The sequence below is a fragment of the Peromyscus leucopus genome, chromosome 3 (assembly GCF_004664715.2).
Source record: "Peromyscus leucopus breed LL Stock chromosome 3, UCI_PerLeu_2.1, whole genome shotgun sequence".
Classification (NCBI taxonomy): domain Eukaryota; kingdom Metazoa; phylum Chordata; class Mammalia; order Rodentia; family Cricetidae; genus Peromyscus; species Peromyscus leucopus.
Window position 1 is genome coordinate 147,608,844 of NC_051065.1, and position 24,804 is coordinate 147,633,647.

At 41.5% G+C, this 24,804-nt stretch overlaps 1 protein-coding gene and 1 non-coding gene across 6 annotated transcripts in view; both read right to left on the reverse strand.

Moving 5' to 3' along the window:
• Positions 1-24,518, reverse strand: part of LOC114683495 (C-type lectin domain family 4 member A-like) — a 65,170-nt gene extending 40,652 nt beyond the window's left edge. The window contains exons 1-2 of one of the 5 annotated variants that reach the window (XM_037204159.1): positions 11,023-11,222; positions 9,832-9,948 (exon numbers count right to left, since the gene is read on the reverse strand). In XM_037204159.1, coding sequence (XP_037060054.1) covers positions 9,832-9,948; positions 11,023-11,068 — 163 coding nt within the window. In that variant the 5' untranslated portion in view covers positions 11,069-11,222. Of the gene's footprint in view, positions 1-9,831; positions 9,949-11,022; positions 11,223-24,482 lie in introns of those variants that run through there. The other 4 variants (XM_037204160.1, XM_037204162.1, XM_037204161.1 and 1 more) reach the window with 4 other exon arrangements.
• LOC114683512 lies at positions 6,562-6,680 on the reverse strand. Its single transcript, XR_003733164.1, has one exon. It is a non-coding gene; the product is annotated as a 5S ribosomal RNA (ribosomal RNA).
• Positions 24,519-24,804: the final 286 nt, after the last annotated feature.

Consider the following 24,804-nt stretch of genomic DNA (forward strand, 5'->3'; position numbering starts at 1 on the left):
GAGAATCTTGCAGAGATAAACAGATAGAAAATAAAGGATAGCCTTGAGAAGGTCTGGAACCTTTTCCAATGGGCCCTGACTGTCTCTGCCCCAGGGTTTTTATAGAGACGCCAAGGGGTGGAGCAAAAGTCCTCCTCCCCCCAGCACAGCCAAGTGCAGACCATCTCAGACACCTGCACTCAGGCCCATGGTCCTAATCATTGTCTATGCAGACCTGCTGGGTAAAGCTACAAGGAACCCGAGAACGGGCTCCCACGGGTCCCCCCTTCTTAATATATAAAAAAAAATAACTATTAATGGCTTACAGCAATCTCCATAGCTGTTACACCTCCCAGTATGGGAGTAGAGGATGATATAAATGGCATTTCTCTTTTGAATTAGGTCCAAGGTGACTACAGCACTCTTAGCTGCCTCAAGCCCTTTCTAAACTAAAAACTCTTAAAGCGACTACAAACTTAAAGAATCCCTTAGCTTCATCATTACCATTAACAGGTTAACATAAATATTGCTATACATAGTCACAGTTCTCTCAATCTTACAACTCAAAACAAACTCTTAACAGAACCATTTGAATTAGCATATATGGTGCTATATATAGTTAACAATTTTCTCTGTCTTACAACTTTAACTCAATCATTTGAGTTTTCTTGCTAACAGAACATAGGAAAAACTTCGATATATTCACAAACTTAAATATTTCCTTAACTCCACAAAACCAGGGTGCATTAATATCAATAGGTTTCTGCAAACATAATTCAATCTCATAACTCCTCCTTTTCTTTATAATTTTTTAAACAAAATCTCAAACCTAGTTAGAGGAACCCAAACTTATACAATTCCTACAAACCCATATTGAAAAGCAATATTTTCAATCTAACCATTAACACTTTGAAAACTTTTAGCAAAACATCCAAAAGCAGTTTCTTAATAAAACTCTTTACACACTTTAAAAGTAGTCTCTTAGTATACCCCATTTGCATTTCTTACTAACAACACATGACATTAATCCACTCAAAGAAAATATTTTTTAAATTAAATAGACTAAGGAATATTAACTCTCCCTTTTATAATTTTTTAAGCAAAATCTCAAGCCTAGTTATAAAACCCAAACTTCTGTTTGAACAGTTTCATTTATAACCCAATTCCAGCAAACAGTTCCTAGGTCATTACTATGAATAAACTCAAAATTGTCCCATTGCAATGAAATATCTATTGTTTATTTCATTTCTTAAGTCTTAAAATTCAAATGATAAATTCTGGTACTAGCCTTCCAAATATGAGAAATCCATAACCAAAATCTTTTTGTAATTTTATCTCATTTTAAGTTCAAAAAGTTCAAACAAGAAATAAATTCTGGTATAGGCTTTCACTTCCAAATATGAAGAGATGTTTTTCAACCAAAACTTTTGCAGTTAACAATTTTAGTTCAAACAAGTGTCTCTGCAACTTTTATTCTCAAGCCAGAGACCTTTTTAAGTACAGTAGTATTCTAAACCGCACCATTTTTTATGTTAGCTCAGGTTTTTCTGTGTTGTGTCGATTTTCCACGGATCTCAGCTTTAGATGCCTTGTGCTGGTTCTGGTGTCTGCCATTCTTAGCTTCTTAGCAGCTTCTGGAACTATTGAAAACTGCTCAGACTGCCTGCTTTGCCGTCTGCTAGAACACTAACTTCTGTATCTCAAGTTTTTTTACCATATACATTAAGCATAGATTCACACTTAACATTTACACTTTTTTACAAACTCACATATAACATGTTTTGCCTTTCAAAGCATTTAGACTCACATTCAACATTTACACATTTTTTACAAACTCACATACAACATATTAACATCTACTTATTTATACTCCTTAAGAAAACTATAGAACTACTTTAACAAATATATTTCTTAACTACCTATATACTTATATTCATTCCATCTTATTCTTATTTAAAGTTACATTTACAACTAGCATCTTTACTTCTTACAAGCTTATTACTACATGTCTTAAGACTACCTTAGATACTTCTTGCAAGCTTATATTCTTAAAGGAACTCTATAGATCTATTTTACAAACTTATATAGGGCTACCATTAGCATATATTTAACTTAGAAAACACCTAAAGATTTCTTAACACAGAGATCTAACAAGAGAATTTTTACAAACTCACATATCTTATTTTTGTCTTTCTACTTCTTACTCTTAATTATTATCACCATCTGTATTAGAAAGATTCTCTTAACTAGACAGGAAGTATGTACATCATTTCTAAAGTTTAGATCAGCTTTGTTATAAAGCACTGGGATTTAGTGAGTGTTGTCATTATAGAGTTGTGATACTTGTTGCTAGGGGATTGTAACATTCTCAATACGAAGTCACATCCCAAAGTTGCCTAGTTCTCTCAGCCTTTCTGGGACCGGCAGAGATGCACTGTCAGTGGTAGACGGTTTTTAACTAGAGGCTGTCCCTTCACCCAAATTCATAATAGTCCCCTAAGTGCTTCAATTCAGACGAATGTTTCTATTACAGCAGTACTTTTGGTTTGTTCTACTGGAAAAACTTCACTTCACACTGAGGGTGAAATTACCGTATTTAGCTGCTGTAAAGCTCTTCGCCAAATACTACACAGCTATTAGGTGATATAAAGTATTTTTCTAAAGGAGCCAGTAAAACCAAAAGCGGCACAGCTCCGAACTCTATTTCCTCACTGTTTGCATTCACCAGTGACAAAACCTCAGAAATATTAATCGAGCCACTTTCATTTTGGTTCCTTTATAGGAAATGTCATTGGAGCTGACCCTTTCTTAGTTTCACGCTCCTTACCAGACACTCTGGTAACCACCGATCTTCATTCTCCTCTTGTGAAAAAACACAAACATGCCCTCGGCCCCATATTAACACAGGATCGGGACCCTCCCATAATCCCAAGCAGGGATCTTTCCATCTTAAACTTTTGCTATTTTGATGAAGAGCATGTGACTGTTGAGCCATTTCCACTTGGAATAATGCTCAGCCATTGCATTACCCTCAGCTAAAGGATGAGGAAGATTGGAGTGAGCTCTAATATGGCCCACAAAGCATGACAGCTTTCTTTTGTGAATAGTGTCTTGAATTTGTTGAAACATTTTGACTTGATTGTTGTTAGTTCCAATATTTTCACCAAAACTGTTACTATTCAAAGGAGTCAAGACATAGATGTTCTTTCATGAAACATATCCTTCATTAGCTTACTCTGAGAAAAAGCATTTTCAGGATTTAGTATTTCCACTTCATTAGCTTTAACTCCTAATGTTATTAGCAGCTGCAATATTTAGCATTGATTTCTTATAAGGAACTTCCAGGTGAAGCAACTCTTTTGTAAGACAGCTAGATTTTCTGAAGTTTGTTTCCCATCTATAAAGCAGTCATTTCTTTTTTGAATGCCTGTTTCCTTGTCTCCTTATTAGATTTGCAAAGAAATTACTCATTGCAGGCAGTTTGTTCAAAAGGCAAAGAGCTTTTTTAATTTCAACATAAGTTTCTTCATATCTAAGACAACATTCAGTGTATAAACTGCTTTCCCTTGTTATAAGGATTTTAAAGTGCCTTGTTTGCTCTTATAGGGAGCTTTTTTGTCATCCAACTACCGTAAAAAAAACTTTGCACAACTATTAGGGTAAATAAGGCATTTTACCAACGGAGTCCCAAACCGTGAAGCTCCTAGTTTCGTATCCTTTCAATTTTTCATTGGAACTGACACTTAAACCTTTAGACGATTTTCCTCCTTATTCTTTTAAAAGCTGTATTTTAATTTTAGAGCTGACAAAAGTGTTTCAGGGCAATGTCGCCATCTTTAGCGGAAATACTACCTTTCCCAGAATGCATTTCCCTTATATCAGTCCATAATAATATCAGTCCCTTTTATCAGTCCCTTATATCATTTCCCATATTTCTTTTCGGGTCTGAGAGTCAACTGGTTCTCTTTTACTAGACTTGCCTGGAAAGTTTGAACAAAGTCTCTTGCCTTTGCAACCGGAGATTTGAACAAGCATTTTACGTTTTCAGTTATGGCACATTGGGAGGTTTCTATTCTCCTCAGCTGGCTTTAAACAGGTGTCTCTCCTTCATTAGACACTGGCCCCAAATCAGAACCACACCTGCCTCGTTAGCGCGCATTGAGGCTGGCATTTCTGATAGCAACTTTCCTCGGGGCTTGTGCTTGCCTTAGCCAGTCAGTGAAAAGCAAGATCATGTACAACAGCTTTTCCATAGCTTCTTCAGAGAGATTTTCTCCCACTGATCTTATTCTCATTTTGCTTGTTCCTTCCCCCCCAGATGCAGAGCTTCAGGTATCTGTCTGTGGCTCTGTTCCTCTGCTAGCTGCCTTTGGAGGTAGGGGCTTTTTTTCTCCCCCGAATCTGCCTCAAACTCTAGCAGCTTTGTCAGGTCATGCATTTTCTGGGGAGGAATCTGTCCCCTCTGCTTCTTCAGAGTCTTTCTCCCTGACAGTATCCAGTTTGGTCTCAGTTTACCCCCTCTACCCCAGAAATAGTTTCCAACACTACAGTGGCGGCTTTCCCTGCTACTGAAGGTAGGGTTTTTTTGTCTGTTTCTGTTTTCAGGGTCTGTGTGGTTTGTGTACAGACTGAAAATCTAACAAGGGAGGTTTTTGCCATTTCTAATCTCCCATTAGGACAGGTGTTTTGCCTCATCAGGCCTTCACCTGGCCCAGTCCCCCAGTGGGTTGCATTTGCTTGTCTGGGTGCTCAAGGACAGAGCTTATGCCAGACACAATCACCCCTCAGGGCTACACTCCCTCATCTCAGGGAGTCAGTTGAAACAAAGCTTTTCTCAAAGAGGTGCTTTCTCTGACAGAAAAGAAAGCTTTACTCCTGGATAGTTCTGTTCTGCATTCTGACAGCATTCTGACTCGGCAGCACAACTGCTTCAGATACAGTTCAGTTTTATTGTTTTCCCAGAAAGGTCCTTAGTCTGATAGGAAAGCTTTTCTCAGATTTCTTTTTGCAATTGTGGACCTATCAACCCGGGACTTGTAGGAAAGCAAATAACTGTGCTGTTCCCACCGACTTTAGTTTTGTTTGTTCATTAGCAATCTTCCCCTGGGTCCTGTGCCTTCCTGTCTTAGCTCTGTGCTCCAGGAAGTTTACAACTGCAGGAACCCTAGTATCCCTGAAATGCACCCCAACTCAGATGCTGGCCAGTTGCCTCTGAGTTTTTGCTCAGAAGGGAGGATACAATGCTAACAGTTTGCATTGCTTCAGGGGATCTTTGCATTAGGACAATTAGGAGCATATTTTCATTCTGAAAAGCTCACTCAAAACCCTTGATGCCTCAGCTCAGCTGTAACTGAAAAGCTTGGCTTTTTTGCCTTTCTCAGGTAAAGTTTCCTGCCCTTTTGGGCTCTCTGTAGCTCTTTACAGGCACTGTCCCAAGCGTTTCCCTCAGAGTACTCTGACCCACTGTCTTTTACTAGCTTGAAGAGACTACTTAGAAGAGGTTTTTAGGAACTTGTCCCTGCCTCCTGCATTGCAGGGATGATTTTTAAAGCTTGAAAGACAGAACTTAGGTCTTGCTGTCTTAAGAGGTTTGTTGTTTTCCCTTAGAGTTAATTAATCACAGGTGGTTCCCATACTAATATCTTCAGGTGATTCTAATTTTTGTCCTTCTGAGAGAGTTCTGAAAGGCTTTAGTTTTTAAGTTTTTTGTTTTTGTTGTGCCCAGATCGTAACCCCCAGAGAGACCACCAAGGATGAGCATACCAGAATGCAAAAGCAAGGTTTATCTGTTTCAAGTCATGACAGGGAACTCAACTCAAGCCATCTCAAGTGAGGCAGAGAAGAGTTACTCTTTCTTGGGGAAGTTAGTTTTTATAGGCAAAACCCATAAAATTTCTTAGAAGGGAGGGGGTTAGTACGGGTCCATCCTTGATTGGTCCAGTTTTTCCCGGGCCTGGACTTTATCTTATTCTAGCTTATCTGTTTGCCCTGTCAGGAGCTTTACAACTCCTCTCTGGGGTCTGGTCATGTTATCTCCAGAGAGGGGCATCTCGTGGTTAATTGGTTACCATCAGACATCCTGACTCTGTTCTTTTGTTCCTGGGGCTGGCGCCATCATTTCTGGGGACTTGAAACTGGCCTGGGTCTATCTCAGGCCCCCTTTTTGAGACAATAGAGTGAGGGTCTTGTTGTGCCTAGATCATGTCCCCAAAGCCTCCACTGGAGACTTTAGGTACAGAATGCAAAAGTAAGGTGTTTTCTAAATTTACAAGCCTCCAGGGAGGCTCTTCCAAATCTCTCACTCACAGCAGGGAGGTTGGAAGGAGCACTCCCCTTTCTTTGTGAGACTAGTTCTTAAAGGCACAGACCATATAATTTATTTTAACCTGCCTCCCTTTTTAGTCTTTTGGTCCAATATCCTGACTGTGTTTTCCAAAGTCCCTGTAGCAGATACAGCCACCTGGGGAAAAGGGGTCTAAGTTCTTATCTACACTTACGAATCCTGGTTTAAGCTTCTCTTTATCTGTAGGGGATAGAATGGGGGGTTTTACTGAGTTATCACAGTTTTGTTTTGTTTTTTTAAGCCTACAGCACCCGGTATTCCCAGGCAGTCTCCCATCCAAGTACTAACCCGGCCCGACCCTGCTTAGCTTCCGAGATCAGACGAGATCCGGCGCATTCAGGGTGGTATGGCCATAGACTAGTTTTTAAGTTTTTAAGAGAGCTTTTGAGAAAGAGTAAGGCTTTTTAGAGAGATTTTCCCCAAAAAAAATCTTTATAGTTTAAGATTTTTTTTTCCCCAGGAGAAAGAAAGATCAACTTTTCCCAAAACTTCCCAACTTTAAACTTTGACTTCTTACACCCCCATTTTTGCCTCAGGGAGAAATTACTTTCTTCTGCCCCTTGGACTTAGCATTTCAGCTGTCCTCAGGACAAAAGCTTCCATAGGAAACTTTCTTCCCCATAAGCTCAGAGAAGAGCTTTCTTTACTACCCATAAAGCCCAAAGAAAGATTTTTTTCCCCAGTTTGCATTCATAGCCCTCAAAGTTAGAAAATTGAAGAGTTTTTCTGTCTAGTTGCCTTATTGTTTTCCTACACCATCTTACACTTCTAAGTTTTTCCTACACTATATTACTACCCTATACCTTATACTTATTTTTCACAGATAGAAATTGAGAAAGGGATAGAAGATGGAAAATTTTGACAGAAGAAAATTTCGTTGCAGCATCGGACATCCTTCCAGTCTGCTTTCCTTTTTTGTCGAGGATAAAACCCCTGCCTCCCAAATATATATATATATATCTCGCATAACACTGGCATGCCTTTCCACTGGCAGGGCTGACCCACACTTTTGCCAAAAACTCTGTACTAAAACTATTATTTTTCATATCTTTAGTCCCTATTATTTTGTCTTTAGTCTCTGTTCATTTGTATTTAGTCCTCCCTTTTTTTTAGTTCCAGCTTTTTTTTTCTTTAGTCCCTTTTTTTTCTTTTTTCTTTAGTTACTGTTCATGGCGCCATTCTGTGGGGCGTTTACCCACCACTCCCACAGTTCCCCCAGAGTTTTCTTTGAGTGCAAGCAGCAGGAAATATTAGATAGAAATATTTATATTGTAGAGAATCTTGCGGAGATAAACACACAGAAAATAAAGGATAGCCTCGAGAGGGCCTGGAACCTTTTCCAATGGGCCCAGGCTGTTTCTGCCCCAGGGTTTTTATAGAGATGCCAAGGGGTGGAGCAAAAGACCTCCTCCCCCAGCACAGCCAAGTGCAGACCATCTCAGACACCTGCACTTGGGCCTTGGTCCTAATCATCCTCTATGTGGACCTGCTGGGTAAAGGTACAAGGAACCCGAAAATGGGCTACCACAGTTATACTCCAACTCAAGCCTGCTACTCATCTTCTTCCTCTTCAAATAACTTCATAATTGCTGACTTTATGAAATCAGAATATTAAAGTCATTATCTCACTCAGTGTGTCCTAATTCTCAGCTATCAATAATTGAAAAAAATGTCACCTCCTTTTGGTCCAATTTCTCTCCTCTCCTGTGCATCACTCACATGATCCTTGGATTAAATCCCTAGTGCTGCTCAAACGGATTCTGAATCAACGTCCAATTTCTCCTTCCCTTCGTTTTCACGCTCTGTAAGAGCAAACTTCTCTAAGTCAGTTTTAATTTTATCACGGCCTGCTTCAGATTCTTCAGTGAATCTCCATGACTGGGACACACTGCCAAACTGGACACACTTCTTATCCTTCCATATATGAATATCCACTTGGACAATGCCTTTGCAGTTCCCTTTTCAAGAGACTGCTCTATGTCTACATCACCTCATCTGAGCTGCCTTTAAGAGTTCTTTAGCCACTAAAATACACAAAGGCAAATGTGTGTGCTCCATGTTGGGCTTGGCTTACTGCCACCATCCTTCCTGAAAGTCTGAAGTTGCCATGGGAAGCTGGGTTGTCTGTTACTGATGCAGACTCCATGAGAATGAGTAAGTTCACCTAGGATCATCGGAATCTTCCAAGACAGACCAGTCTCAGCCAAGCCATCAAGAAAAAATAAAATAGTTGAATTAACCTACTAAGTTTTAAGTTGGTTAGTGGTTGAGCAACAGCTACTAATTAAAATAACATTAAGGGGGATGCCCATGAGATATGGTATGCACTGTTGTGTGATCTGAGTCCAGTTTTGTCTGCCTCTACAGTTTCATGCTTAGTTCTCCATTGTTGGAGCCCATGTAGGTTTCCTAGCAGCTTTACCCAGCAGGTCTGCATAAAGAGGATGATTGGATCAGGGAACTTAGTACCAGGTGTCTGGGATGGTCTCCACTTGGCTGTGCTGGGGAAGCCTTTTGCTCCACCCCTGGGCATTTCTTTAAAAACTCTAGGGCAGAGCCAGTAAGGGCCCGATGGATTAGGATCCAGGCCCTCTCAAGGATGTCCTATATTTTCTATCTTTTTCTCTCCCCTCTATCCTTCTATCTAATATTTTCCGCTGCTTCTACTCAGGAGCAGTCTGGGGAAATGTGGGGGTGTGATGACCCCCACACTCCATGTAGCACTATACATGACAGTAATGTGTACTTATATTTGCCCATGTTTTCCATGCGCCCACATGTCTAGGACATTGCTGGCACACACAGGTCTAGGTGTCATCTGCTCCAAGCTTTTCTTAGCCCCTGTGCTTACATCTTACTTCTCACCTGCACAGCAATTCCCATGCAATATTTAAGCACTGGTTCACTTGACTATTCTCTAAATTTCCTGAGACTGGGAACTGTAGCTATTTCTGAACACTCTACATGCTGCCCAATATATAGTAAACGGATATTACTAATTATTGCATGAATGAATAAAATTTCTACATAAAAATAAAATTTATGCTTTTTAGTTTTTGAAAAATTTAAACGCCAATCTATAAAGAATTCCACTATTTTCTAAATTAGCTTTCAGGTCTCACACAATCTAGAAGAAAAAATAAATGATTAGAAGGAACTCCACTGGAGCACTGTCCCTGGAATAGCTCTGTCCATGTCTTTTAATCCCTCTTCTCATTCCAAAATACAGGTGTCTATGTGTCCAAATACTGCTGATGAGGAAATACAGGTTTGTCCTCATTACTGAAGTCTAACACAGATGTCCCAGGATTTCAGTCTGTGACACCAACAAACAAATGCATGCTTCTCCAGTGAGAATGAATGACTTTGACAGAAGAGTTATTCTGAAACAGAGAGAAATTCCCAATATCATCCATCCCTCCAGAGAGTGTCTGTCTCAGGTTTCTGGGTCACTCATCTTCTGAGTCACTTTCCTTCTCTGTGTTTAATTCTCCCAGGGACATACTTACTGATCAGAGCAACTGAGAATAAGATTTTCAATAGCAGTAAAAGTATTATGAATGAGGTGTGGAGCAACTTGGAGAATTTCTGACAACTTTCATGACTCATGGTCTTCTTTTGAGGAGCTGAAAGACAAACCAAATTCATGTCTTGAACTCTGTTCCTATTTCCTCTTCTTTCTCCTATTCTACTCTTTTTTGCATAATAAACACTAGTAACATGATGTTCAAATAATAGGAAAATACAAACAGGAAATACCAGGTTAATTATAGAAACATAACAATATGTACAAAATCACTCATTCCTGACCCTCAGAATGATTATTGTCAATATTTTGGTATGTATCTTTCCAACAAGTTTAAAGCTTTTACATATAAATGTATATTTTCCACAATTGGAACATCATAAACAATAATTTGTTACCATCATTTTCTTTGACATTATATCATGATTTTTTTTATTTTATGGGGGTTTTTTGTTTTGGTTTTGAGACAGGGTCTTGGTAAATACCGCAGGCAGACTTTGAATGCATTATGTAGTCCAAGATGGCCTCAAACTCACACCAACCCCACTGACTCTAAGTCCTGATTTTTGTGACTACAGACTTATGCCAGCACATCTGGATGAACATTATTCTATATCATCTCTTCTTTATCATTTTTATTATGGTTGCATAGTATTTTATTATATGCTTTTAAAGTCTTCCAGCTTGCTTCCAACTTCAAATATGCAATAGTCAAGAAGTCACATTTTATGATAAAGTCACCAGGGTTTTAGTCACCACTTCTAGAAGAGTTACAATACTTCCCAACCATGGATGAGGTCCTGGGTTCTGTCCCCATCACGAGAGGAAGAGAGTCAAGAAGACACTCAACACCTGGATGCCAACAGACTATGACATGTCACCAGATAGAGGGGGAAATCATTATGACATGGTTTAACTTTTAAACAATTGGCTACACATATTTATTTGTGTTTATCTGTAGAAAAGATACAATAACATGGGTGGTGGGATTTTCTCTACATGGTAGAAGACAACACCTTCCTTCTCCATTGTACAATCCCACAACCTTTCACATCTGTCTACAGGCAACACACTTGGTTGAGACTCCAGTGACCTAGAGGCTTGGCCCACAGCTAAGATCGTCTTTGTCTTTTGCATCATCACTCAGTAGGAGCAGGAGAAAATGCTTTCTTACCTCGAGGAGAGTCTGCATCCATGTCTGAGAAGTCAAATTTATTCATGAGGCTCTTGTTAGTATAAATGTTTTCTGAAAACGTGTTATGAAGAAATCTTCCCCTGCCCTCAGATGTGTGCCATCCCTTCTTCAAAACAGGTCTTAAACAAGAAACAAATTATCCCAATACCAGCTAGAGATGAGAGAAAATAACAGACAGCTGCCCTGAGCGGTGTAGTCCTCTGACCTGCAAAGGGGGAGTCGCAGGTGGAGAACGCACCCAGGATCATTATACAATCAGAGAAATACCAAGAACTCAATGGGGGAGAGAAGAAAACAGGAAGGAATGAAAAAGAGGAACTAGGCCATTAGAGAAGTCAAACTCTCACAGAGTTGAGATTCTGACACTCGGTCTGAGCTGACCTCTACAATAAAGCCTCCATTTCCCGTCTTGTGCTGTAATTCCTACTCCTGCCTGGTCCCTGTAGAGCTGCCTCCTGACCTCTGTGAGGCTTTAACACCACACTCAAGTCGCCCCATGCACAGAAGCATTCTTAAACTTAAAGGAACCTAGTGCACACCCTACATTGTCCCACCTCATGGGGACAAGGTCTTCACCCTGCTCAGTCTCTTGAACACTGGTCAGCACTAACTTACTGCATCGATACTCCCCTAAACCTTCCTGAGCTCTGACACCCAGTTCTTCCACACCCCAGCAAGGATTTCCTCGATCTCTTGAAAGTCACTGAGTTCCCACCTCGTTTTTTCCACTCCCACACTCTGTACCTTGCCTGGTTCCTGGAATCCATACCTGGGTTAACCTTTATGAGGAACTTCCCCTCAGTCTGCTAGGCCCCAGACCCCAACTTGATTTTCAGCTAACACTACACTGGGGCCCAACCTCACCTCCTTCAAGTGTTGAGGTATCACACCAGGCTGTCCTTGAGGACCCTCTGCTCACTCACTCATTCAGGGTCCTGACATCCACAAGAAGTGGCCTCAAGCATGGATGCCTTCTCCCCCTGCTTCAGCTCAGAGGCTCTGCACCTGCCCACTCTCATGCACAGCTGACCTTGTCACCTCTCAGGCTCTGAAGTCTCACATCAGGCTGTGGCTCATGGACTCACTCCCCATTCAAGACACATTTCCCCTCACTGCTCAGGCTCCAATTCTGCTGTCAAACCAGCCCTCCGCACAGACAGATCATGGTTCCCCACACCCCAGCCTACCATGGACGCCTTCCCTGCCTTGTCCTGTATAATACTTTACTCGAAATTGAATCATTTAGTAAGGAAAGGGAAAGTAGTATTTTAAAGGATAAAAGAAGAACAAGAGAATTACTAGTTCTCCATATGTCGTTCAGGGACCCAGTGATTCAATTACAGACACCCTCCAAACTGTAACCACTTATTTCAGACTCTCTATCATTCAAATTCCTTATACAAAATTGAGTTCTAAAGTTACCTCTTTCTCCCTAGGAAAAAAAATCACATTGTACATGAACTATATTGTATCATCAACCAGTACCTAAATGGCTTACAATATCAAACACTTATTTCTTGATCACATTTTGTTTGTGCTTAGGGTCTGCTTAAGGATAACTAATTCTGCTTAGATGCTTCCGTGCATTTCCTCATTCTCGAGCCAAGACCACAGCATAGTTGAGCATGCAATGTACTCTGCTATTTTAATATTGTGGTCAGGGCTAGGAATATGGCTCAGCAGGTATAGGTGTTTGCTACCAAGCCTGATCACCCAACTTCAATCCCTAAACATAAGAGACAATTATCTCCTACAGGTTGTCCTAACTTCCACGTCCATCTACACACACACACACACACACACACACACACACACACACACACACAAATAATATGGTAGTCATTAAAAAGTCACTCTTATAACATTGGTCAATAGCAGTCACTTGCACAAACCTATAAATAGGTAGAAAGACGGACTATCTACACTGTAGGTCCCACAGGAAAATATGTCAAGAGCATCTAAATTTAATCCCTCCACAGAGAATTGTGCAAACTACTTCCAATCACTTTACATTATCTAGCTAAAGGATTGCTAACAGCATCCTTTAAAATGTGGTGTAAACAGCAAAAGAAACATTTATTGGGATAAAGAGACAGCTTACAGGATAGGGGGGAAAATCTTTCCCAACAATACTCATGAACTGAACAGAGAGTTCTCAAAGGATGAAATACAGATGGCCAATAGATATGTAAAAATGTGTTTAAGCCGGGCAGTGGTGGCACATGACTTAATCCTAGCACTCAGTAGGCTGAGCCAGGTGGATCTCTGTGAGTTCGAGGCCAGCCTGGTATACTAAGCAAGTTCCAGGATAGGCCCAAAAATACACAGAGAAACCTTGTCTCAAAAGAACCAAAAACAACAACAACAAAATGCAAAGAAATAGTAAGTTTATAGAGCTCAAAATACATGAGGTGGTTTTTCTTCAAATTTACAGTTTAAAATGAGTATGTTTAATGTGCCATAAGAAAATATCTATATTGAGAATTTCTATGAAGAACTGAAATTCTTGCCGGGCGGTGGTGGCGCACGCCTTTAATCCCAGCACTCAGGAGGCAGAGCCAGGCGGATCTCTGTGAGTTCGAGGCCAGCCTGGGCTACCTACCAAGTGAGACCCAGGAAAGGCACAAAGCTACACTGAGAAACCCTGTCTCGAAAAACCAACAAAAAAAAAAGAACTGAAATTCTTTAAAAGCAAACGGTGAAAGTTAAGATTGAAGAATTCGAAGTCTGTTATCTAGTACTCAGTGGCTGGGTCATGCAACCTGCAGTCATCCTGAGATCCTTGGGCACATCTGCCAAGTGTGGAAGTCCAGAGCACACAGGCTTTGCAGACTCTGGGTTCTTTCCTGTGAGCACAGCAACAGCGATGAAAAGCACTAGATCCAGACTCCATTCTCAGACCTAAGCCAGTCAGAGGTCCTTGGAGGAAGAGGCTGTACCTTTCTGCACAGGAAGAGCTATTGGGATGCCAGTACACACTACTCAGTCCGCTGCGGCCACCCGATCCAGTGAACCCTGAGCTGGGTGCAGAGGGCCAGCAGGGTGAGGGGCAGTGTACACAGTCCCTGAGGCCGCAACAGGTGCAACTGAGAGCAGGCACAATGGCCGCAGGAGCCGGGCCTGGACCGAGGGAAGCTCTTCAGGCGTCAGTGCCCTCCTGTGCTCAGCATCCCTGAGGGCGCTACACCAGCAGTTCTCAACCTTCCCAAGGATGTGACACTTTAATACAGTTCCTCATTTTGTGGTGACCCCCAACTATAAAATTATATTCGTTGCTAATTCATAACTGTAATTTTGCTACTGTTATGCATCAATGTAAATAGCTGCATTTTCCAGTGGTCTTAGGCGACCCCGGTAAGGGGTCTTTGGAACCTCCCAAGGATTGTGACCCACTTGTTGAGAAATCATGTGCTACATAGACCTAAAGATCTGAGTTCTGCTGGGGAGGAGGGTGACCACGCCCTTCTCCACCTGGTTCACTACCCTCCCTGCTCCCACCCAGCAGTGCTCATCCAGGACAGAGGCTCTGATGTCCTGGCAGCCACATACTACATGTTCACACAGTGCCCTTCCTGAGGTGCCTGGGGAGCTGGAAATAGAGCCCCAGTGGTTGGTGGTACTACTGCAGTCTCCCCTCCTCCCCACTGTGAGGACCTCAGGTACAAAGGGAACAGCCCAGTGCCCAGCACCTTCCTATCTCACTGTGCAAGCTGCACATCTCCTCTGTGGTCTGAGCAGCTCTTGCTGCTGGGTGCCTTTTCAGGCATCAGGTCCAGCTGAGGCTATGCAAAACACAGAAAGCCAAGTTTCAGTATCTGACCCCAGACACTCACAGGGATGCTTGGAAATACTGGCTATTCTGCACAATGGGCAAATGAGTTGCACAGGAAGGCCCTACACTGAAGCCTCTCCAATGCACAGCAGTTCAACTATTTGGACAACAGTGCACAAGTAATAACAGTCGTCTGAGCAAACATTTCTTAGAACTCCAGTAACAGAAAAGGAAAGCCTGGCCCAGCCCCTCCCACAGATTTTTTCCAGAGAAGTAGGTCTAGGAGCTAAGACACTCAACAGTGCCAATGTCCCAGCCTTCCTTCGAGGCTTTGTCCTTTCTCCTGGGTTTGTTCTAGCAAGCGTCAGGGCTAAAACAGGACATCATCTGCAGTTAAACCAACGTTCCGAATATATCAGCCAGATGTAGCAGCTCCCCCCCCACACACACACACCCTGGAAACAACTACTGTGGGGAGGCTTGGGCTCCATGTGACAGGAGACTGGGCTCCTGGGATGGGCTCAGGTGATCAGAATCCTGGCTCCTGGCCCTTTGCCTCCAAGAACACTAACAGCTCTTCTCTGGTCCATAGAGAAACTTCTGTGCCCTGGAATTGTGGGAATTGTCTGGGTAGGGCTGGATTAAAACAGTTCCCTGTTGCTCCAGTGTGGTTTAAATCACAAACCACAGGCACCTCTGCTGACACCTCTGCTCCACTTCTGAACCAAAAGTGACACTTGTTTCCCATTACTTGGTGAGCACATGATCCCAGCATTCAAGACCAGAGCAGGACAATCATGATATTAAGGGGTGTTTGGTACATTAGAAATTGTTCAACTTAGTAGAAATAGAAGATGATTGGATGTGCTTTGCACAATCTTAGGTCAAAACATATAATACAATTAAAAACTTTTTTCAGTTGAGGAGCTGATGAATTACCCAAGTCCTGGAGCTAAAAGAAACAGCTGATTCAATGTTTCTTACAGGACCATTCATTGACCTGGGCTCACCTGGGTAGTTTTTAGTTTATTGTCACCCTGAAAACACAGACCTTATTTAATTTTGTGACCTATCTGTGTATTTAAAAATGCTCTGAGGAAAATTAAAGATCACATTATATACAGAGTAGCATGAAGCCATCCAGCACTGAGTACTGGGGCAATGCTACAGTTCAAGTTCACTCTACTGTGCAGTCAGGAGCTTAGTGAAGTGGACCTTTCTCCTCCTCCACCCTGTCTCTGTTGTAGAAACAGTAATGGGGAAAGTTCACTTTAAACAAAGTAAAAGTCCCCCAGATGTCAGGAAGTGATGGCGCACACCTTTAAAACCAGCACTTGGGAAAGACATCTCTGAGTTCGGTCTAGCCTGGTCTACAGAGCAAGTTCTGGGACAGCCAGGTTTGCACAGTAACCTTGTCTAAGGAAGAAAATAAAGAGTTCCCCCAGAATTATTGGGCACCTTCTTCTCTGGGAAGTGAACTTGTAAATCTGAAACACATGAAACCAAAACCTGCATAGAAAGAACTTGAGTTTGATTGTGGTCAGGAAATGAGCAGCTAATGAAAGGCACAGCTGCAGGAACTCTAGGGTCACATTGGGATGGCCATGTGTAGATAAGATCCCACTTCTGTGTGGAGTCTTCACAAGTAAATCTCACAGGAAGAAAGTCAATAGCAATTTCAAGGAGCTGAGTGTTGGGAGAAATAGGATGGTGATGGTGAAGTGAAAATTCAGATCCAAGAGAAGTTCTGGAGACCAGTGTGCACCGTGGTGACAACAGTCAATAGTATTACAGTGTGACAGGAATTTGTTTAGGAAGACCTTAAGTGTTCTTACTGCACAAACACAAATAAATGGCCACTGCCTTCAGTAATGCATGTGTTAGCTAACTGGTAATCATTTCCTAGTATATACGTACATCAGATCAGCACATCGATATCTTAAGCATACAGAAGTTTATTTGTAAACTATACATCAACAAAGCCAAGGAGGAAAGACAAACAGCAGATGGGGATAGAACCACAGCATCCAATCAATGAGTAAAACCTTAGCATCACACAGACCTTGGCAGAGAGACACATGTGCTTTCTGTGTGTGCACTAAGGGCTCTCTAGCATACTGGCTGGTGGGGAGAAAATGCTTCTTTTATGAATGAACAAATAAATGAATGAGGACAAATGTGAGCCAATGTTCTCATAAATGGAAGAATCTCTGACCCAGCTGTCTAAAATTCTGCAGACATGGAGAATTTACTACAGTCTGGGTGCAGTGTCAAATGCCTTTAATCCAAGCATGCTGAAAGGAAAGGGAGGAGGATCTTTGTGAGTATGAGACTAGCCTGGACTACATAGTGAGTTCTAGGACAGCCAGAACTACACAGTGAGACCCTGATCCCAAGAGAGAGAAAGAGAGACAGAGACAGAGAGACAGAGAGAGACAGAGACAGAGAGAGAGAAAGAGAGAGAGAGACAGAGACAGAGAAATTACTAAGACCCTGTTTTACTGATACAATTCCAAACACCAATGTTTGATCCCTAAGAGGACCAAATGGGGACCTCTCTAGCTATCTTCATGATTGGATTCCACTCCAACCAGGTCACATGTCCATAGAGAATGTTTAATTCATAAGTATAACTGCATCATCTCACTAACTGACCTATAATAACCATCACAAGAGACGTTACTCCAGCCCCATCCTTTAACATTTGGTTGTTAATATAGCACAACACAAAATCCCTTCTTGCCACTGGGTTCTTCTGAGTGCCAGAGTCTGAAAGAGAAAAAGATGAGAGCAATTCTCACAAAATTACTTTGAAAAGAGATAGAGGCAGTAGGAGTCAGAAAGCGAGGAGTGAACTTTGTGGAAATCAAGGTCATGTGTGCCCAAGTTACCTCTCCTCCACTACACATGCATTTTCTCCTCCACTTGAATCTCTGGCTTTCCCTTGAAAACTGAGCCCACAGCACCTTATGGTATTGTGTAGAATGCAGGCAAGTATCCCAAAGGCTCACCTCTATTTGATCATTCCTACACCCTTTCTAAGATTTGTTATCAGATGAAAATATTTCACATCAGTACTATGGGTGGATAGTTTTATCCTTTTCTAAATAACATTTTTATTTACTCTTTAAGACCTTAATACAACATGTTTTGATCATAGTCTTTCCTGTCACCACTTCTTCTGGATTTTCTCCAAACTTCCTACCCACCCACTTCATGTTTATTTTCTCTCATTGAAAGAACAAAAACCATGGAGTCCATTTGTGTTTGTCAACTGCTCCTGAGCATGGGGCCTGCCCTGGAGTGTGGTTGATGTACCTAGTGACACTCCACTAGGTAAAGCTGGTTTCCCTCTTCCAGAAGCTATCAACTGGGAAGAGCATCTCCTCCGTTACGGGTGGGAATCTGTGCCCATGTCCCCTCCTCCATGCTGGGATTTGGTCTGACTTGAGATTGTGCAGGTCTTATGTATGTTGTCACAGTCTCTTTGAGCTCGTGTGTGCATCTGCCCTTCTTAATGGAATGATTTAGAACCTGAAGAACTAACTAAAATATACACACCTCTTATTTATTATACCTTGGGCAAGTCATTTAATTTCTGGTATTCTCAGCTCCCTATCTTAAAATTTGGGACTATAGTACCATGGCAATAAGTTGTCATATCACACAATTGTACAAGAGATGAGGAATTTCCTGCTGGGATATACCACAAGAGAATAAGAATCCATGGAATCACTTGGGCCACATACAAAAATGCAACATCTTAAAACAAGAAGATAAAAATTGTAGCATTTGAGACAGGCCCGGCGGCGGCCGACAGGAACATACAGGCCCAGTGGCAGCCGGCAGAGACATACAGGCCTGGCGGTGGCGGCGGCCTGCAGAGTTAGACAGGCCCAGCAGAGGAGACAAGCGGACACAGGTAGGCCCGCGGCGGCAGCTGGCAGAGGCAGACTGACCCAGCAGAGGCAGGCAGGCCTGGAGTGGAGGCAGGCAGGCACAGCAGGTGACGGCCAAAACACAGTCGCAATAAAGACCAGAAATAGAGCTATTACCCACTGAAGAGCTAGTGAAAACAAACTCTTAATCAAAAGCTTGGAACAGGGATGCCTCTAACTCCAACACCCGGGGAAGACGCTATCTCCATGGGACGGAACCAGAACGAATCTGAACACTCCGTCTGAGGCCAACCCAGGGCCCAGCTGCTGATCCTGCGAAACCCAACAACTTGAAGGTGTTGGTGAAACTACCCCACTCAGCTGAAACCCATCTGGGAGAGGATTCAGATCCCTACAGTTTGAAGTCTGAAGAAACAAGATCAGCTGAGGAGTTGACAAATGAACAAAACGTGACCTGGGAACACAGAAGAACATGCTGCCCAGCCATGAAACTAGATCACCAGAATCATAGGTAGATACTTCACCGACTGAGATCAGCTGCCCCTGAAGAAACAGCCCAACAGCACCAATTTAACCAAGAACTCCTACTGAACCGAGACTAAAAATTAGAACAAGAGAGGGACTCTCAGACACAGACACCACCTGCACCGAGCAGAGGAAGAGATGAGTAGATGCCAGTGCAAAAATACAGGACAACATAACAACCTATATGGCAACATCAGAATGTAGTGATTCTACACCTGCAAGACCTGAACATACCAAGACAGAAGAAACAGAAGAAATCAACCCTAAAAACGACTTTAAGAAGATGATAGAGGCCCTTAAAGAAGAAATAAAACATTCCCTTAAAGAGGAAATAAAAATTCCCTTAAAGAGGAAATGGAAAACTCCATTAAAGAGCAAATAAAAACTTCCTTTAAAGAGGAAATGAAAAACTCCATTAAAGAGGAAATTTAAAACTCCCTTAAAGAAATGGAAGAAAAAAATGAACAAAAAATGGGAAGAAATCAAAGAAAGCTGAGAAAAAGCAATTAAACAGATGAAAGAAACATTCCAAGATCTGAAAAATGAATTTGAGACAATAAAGAAAACACAAGCTGAGGGAATGCTGGAAATAGAAATCCTGACTAAACGAACAGGAACTACAGAAACAAGCATAACCAACCGATTGCAAGAGATGGAACAGAGAATCTCTGACACTGAAGACAAATAGAGAAAATAGATTCGTCAGTCAAAGAAAACACTAAAGACAAAAAAGTCGTAACACAAAACTTCCAGGAAATTTGGGACACCATGAAAAGACGAAACCTAAGAATAATAGGGATAGAAGAAGGAGAAGAATACCAACTCAAAGGCACAGAAAATATATTCAACAAAATCATAGAAGAAAACTTTCCTAACCTAAAGAAAGAAATACCTATGAAGATACAAGAAGCTTACAAAACACCGAATAGGCTGGATCCAAAAAAAAGTCCCCTCGCCACATAATAATCAAAACACTAAACACACAGAACAAAGAAAAAATATTAAGAGCTGCAAAGGAAAAAGATCAAGTAACATATAAAGGCAAACCCATCAGAATAACACCAGACTTCTCAATAGAGACTATGAAAGCTAGAAGATCATGGACAAATCTTATGCAGACACTAAGAGACCACGGATGCCAACCCAGACTATTATACCCAGCAAAACTCTCAATCACAATAGGCGGAGTAAACAAAATATTCCAGGATAAAACCAGATTTAATCAATACCTGTCCACAAACCCAGCCCTACAGAAAGCACTAGAGGTGAAAATCTAACCTAAAGAAGCTAAACACATCCCTGAAAAATCAAGCAATAGATAATCCCACACCAACATACACCAAAGAAGGACAACACAACACAACCATAAAAATAACAGGAACTAACAATTACTGGTCATTAATATCCATCAATATCAATGGTCTCAACTCACCTATAAAAAAAACAGGCTAACAGAATGGATAAGAAAACAGGACCCATCCATCTGCTGCATACAAGAAACACACCTTAACTTCAAAGATAGACACTACCTCCGAGTAAAGGGCTGGGAAGAGGCTTTCCAAGCAAATGGACCTAAGAAACAAGCTGGTGTAGCTATCCTAATATCTAATAAAATAGACTTCAAACTAAAATCAATCAAAAGAGATCAGGATGGACATTACATATTTATCACAGGAAAAATCCACCAAGATGAAGTCTCGATTCTAAACATTTATGCTCCAAATACAAAAGCACGCACATTCATAAAAGAAACAATACTAAAGTTTCAAACGCACATCAAACCCCACACATTAGTAGTGGGAGATTTTAACACACCACTCTCACCAAAAGACAGATCTACCAGACTGAAACTTAACAAAGAAATAAAGGACCTAACAGATGTTATGACTCAAATGGACTTAATAGATATCTACAGAATATTCCATCTTAACACAAAAGAATATACATTCTTCTCAGCACCCCATGGAACCTTCTCAAAAATTGACCACATGCTTGGACATAAAAAAAAATCTCAACAGATACAAAAATTTGGAATAACCTCCTGTATCTTATCAGACAACCATGCCTTAAAGTTAGACCTCAACAACAACAAAAATTATAGAAAACCCACAAACTCATGGAAACTGAATAATGCCCATCTGAAACATCAATGGGTCAAGGAAGAAATAAAGAAAGAAATTAAAGATTTCCTAGAACTCAATGAAAATGAAAGTACAACATACCCAAACTTATGGGACACTATGAAAGCAGTGCTAAGAGGAAAATTCATAGCTCTAAATGCACACATAAAGAAGATGGAGCAATCCCATACCAATGAATTAACAGCACAACTGAAAGCGCTAGAAAAAAAAGAAACAAACTCACCCAGGAGAAATAGACGCCAGGAAATAATCAAATTGAGGGCTGAAATCAACGAAATAGAAAACAAGAGAACAATACAAAAAATCAATGAAACAAAGAGTTGGTTCTTTGAAAAAATCAACAAGATACACAAACCCCTAGCCAAATTAACCAAAAGGCAAAGAGAGAGCACCCAAATTCACAAAATCAGAAATGAAAAGGGAGACATAACAACAGACAATGAGGAAATCCAGAGAATCATCAGATCATACTTCAAAAACCTGTACTCCACAAAAAATGGAAAACCAGGAAGAAATGGACAATTTTCTGGATAAATACCACATACCAAAATTAAATCAAGACCAGATAAACCATTTGAATATACCAGTAACCCCTAAAGAAATAGAAACAGTCATCAAAAGTCTCCCAACCAAAAAAAGCCCAGGACCAGATGGTTTCAGCGCAGAATTCTACCAAACTTTCAAAGAAGAACTAATACCAATACTCTTCAAAGTGTTCCACACAATATAAACAGAAGGAACACTACCAAACTCTTTTTATGAGGCTACAATTACCCTGATCCCCAAACCACACAAAGATGCAGCAAAGAAAGAGAACTACAGACCAATCTCCCTCGTGAACACTGATGCAAAAATACTCAACAAAATATTGGCAAACCGAATCCAAGAATACATCAAAACAATTATCCATCACGACCAATAAGACAAAAAGACAGCCAACAGAATGGGAAAAGATCTTCACCAACCCCACATCTGACAGAGGATTGATCTCCACAGTATATAAAGAACTCAAGAAACTAGACATCAAAATACTGAACAGTCCAATTAAAAAAATGGGCTAAAGAGCTAAACAGAGAATTCACAAAACAAGAACTACAAATGGCTGAAAGACATTTAAAGAAATGTTCAACATCCTTAATTATCAGAGAAATGCAAATCAAAATGATTCTGAGATACCACCTTACACCTGTCAGAATGGCTATGATCAAAAACACCAATGACAGTCAATGTTGAAGAGGATGTGGAGCAAAGGGAACACTACTCCATTGTTGGTGGGAATGTAAACTTGTACAACCACTGTGGAAATCAGTATGGTGGTTTCTCAGAAAATTAGGAATTGAACTACCTCAAGACCCAGCCATCCCACTCTTGGGCATATACCCGAGGAATGCTGATTCATACCATAAAGATACATGCTCAGCTATGTTCATAGCAGCACTATTTGTAATAGGCAGAACCTGGAAACAACCTAGATGCCCATCAAAGGAAGAATGAATGAAAAAAAAATGTGGTAGATATACACAATGGAGTACTACTCAGCAGAGAAAAACAACGAAAGCATGAAATTTGCAGGCAAATGGATGGAACTAGAAAAAAATTATCCTGAGTGAGGTAACCCAAACCCAGAAAGACAGTACTCACTCATAAGTGGATTCTAGATATAAAATAAAGAACAATCAGACCACAACGCATAGAACCATGGAGGCTATATATATTGCATGGAGGTCCCTAGGACGACTGTGGCTTATAGTAAATTTTGGTTTTACTCAATTATTGAAAAAAAAATAGCCAAATGAATGGAAACACATGAACTATGAACCAAAGGCTGAGGGGCCCCCAGCTGGATCAGGCCCTCTGAATAGGTGAGACAGTTGATTGGCTTGATCAGTTTGGGAGGCAACTAGGCAGTGGGACAGAGTCCTGTGCTCATTGCATGAGTTGGCTGTTTGAAACCTGGAGCTTATGCAGGGACACTTGGCTCAGTCTGGGAGGAGGGGACTGGACCTGCCTGGACTGAGTCTACTAGGTTGATCACGGTCCACGGGGGAGGCTTTGCCCTGGAGGAGGTGGGAATGGGGGGTGAGCTGGGGGTAAGGGGAGGGTGTGGGAGGGGGAAGAACAGGGGAACCCGTGGCTGATATGTAGAATGGTATTGTAAAATAAAATAAAAGGGAAAAAAATTGTAGCATTCAACCCGACTCAGCATGATTTGCAAATACTATAAAGTGGGAACTCAAAAGGGATGGAAAGACATAGGAAGGAGGGGAGAAGAGGAACCATGCTGTGAGAGAACTCTTTCCTGAGACACTGTGCAGCAAACATAAATTCCTGCACTTCTGTATGCAAACGTGGTTTCAGAAGAACCCTACAACATGAGCAAACACTTAAGACATGACAACTTCCAAATTCTGTCACCACATTCTAGAGGACCATTGGCCCCTCACCATTGTGTGGGCTCCCACTTCCCACTCAGCTGCCTCCAGCAGGGGGAAGGCAAAGCTCATATCCTGGTCCTTCTGAAGCTGCTCCTCTGAGCTCTCTGCTTCCCACTGTCTTCATAACTCACTCATGGGCACTCTCCACTCACTGGGCCACAGGACACATCCTGACACAGCTCTGGTTAGCAGCTGTCAGAGGAGGCTGTCTCTTTCCTCATGCCTCTCTTCCCTTGATCCCTGCACTGCTCAGTACCAGCCTTGAGTCTTACAGCACTGTTGGGAACAGTTGGGAAAATTAATGGATCACAATATACCAGAGGGAAACTCAATTAGTTGCTAATAATGGGATCATTTGAGTTCCTCCACAGACATCTGCCAGCTCACACCCACATGCTCAGCCTCCAACTCTTCCAAACACTTCCCTTCTTGAAATCTCCTCTGGCTACTCCCATGTTCAGACACATAACAAGCAAACAGCCTCTGGTTGCTGCCTTGAGGACCAGCCTCCAGCAGCACAGGGCTTGAGGGGGAACCTACAGAACCAGTGGACATGGACTTCTTTTATCTGCTAGAAAGGGAACACACACACACACACACACACACACACACACACACACACACGATCTTTTTATCATCTCTCTCAGTTCTTCATTTCTTTTCTTACCTCTATCCATAAATGTCCCTTCTGTCTCTCTTGATGTCTTCATTCTGACTAACTTGATTTTTTTCCTCTACAGCTTATATACCCCAGCAACATCTTTCAAACAATATAAAAATTACAATGTGGCTACATTGTAATTTTCAAGTGAATGATTACAATGAATACAGATAAAAACATGTTTTTCATCTCCCTTACTTGATTAAATCAAAAGTATCCCAAGAACCCCCATGCATTCACCTCTAAGTAACTCGTTATAGATTAACAGAGTGTAAGCAATCAGGGTGTTTTCTCAGCCAGTTCTTTTGCTGGCAGGCTGTGTACTGCG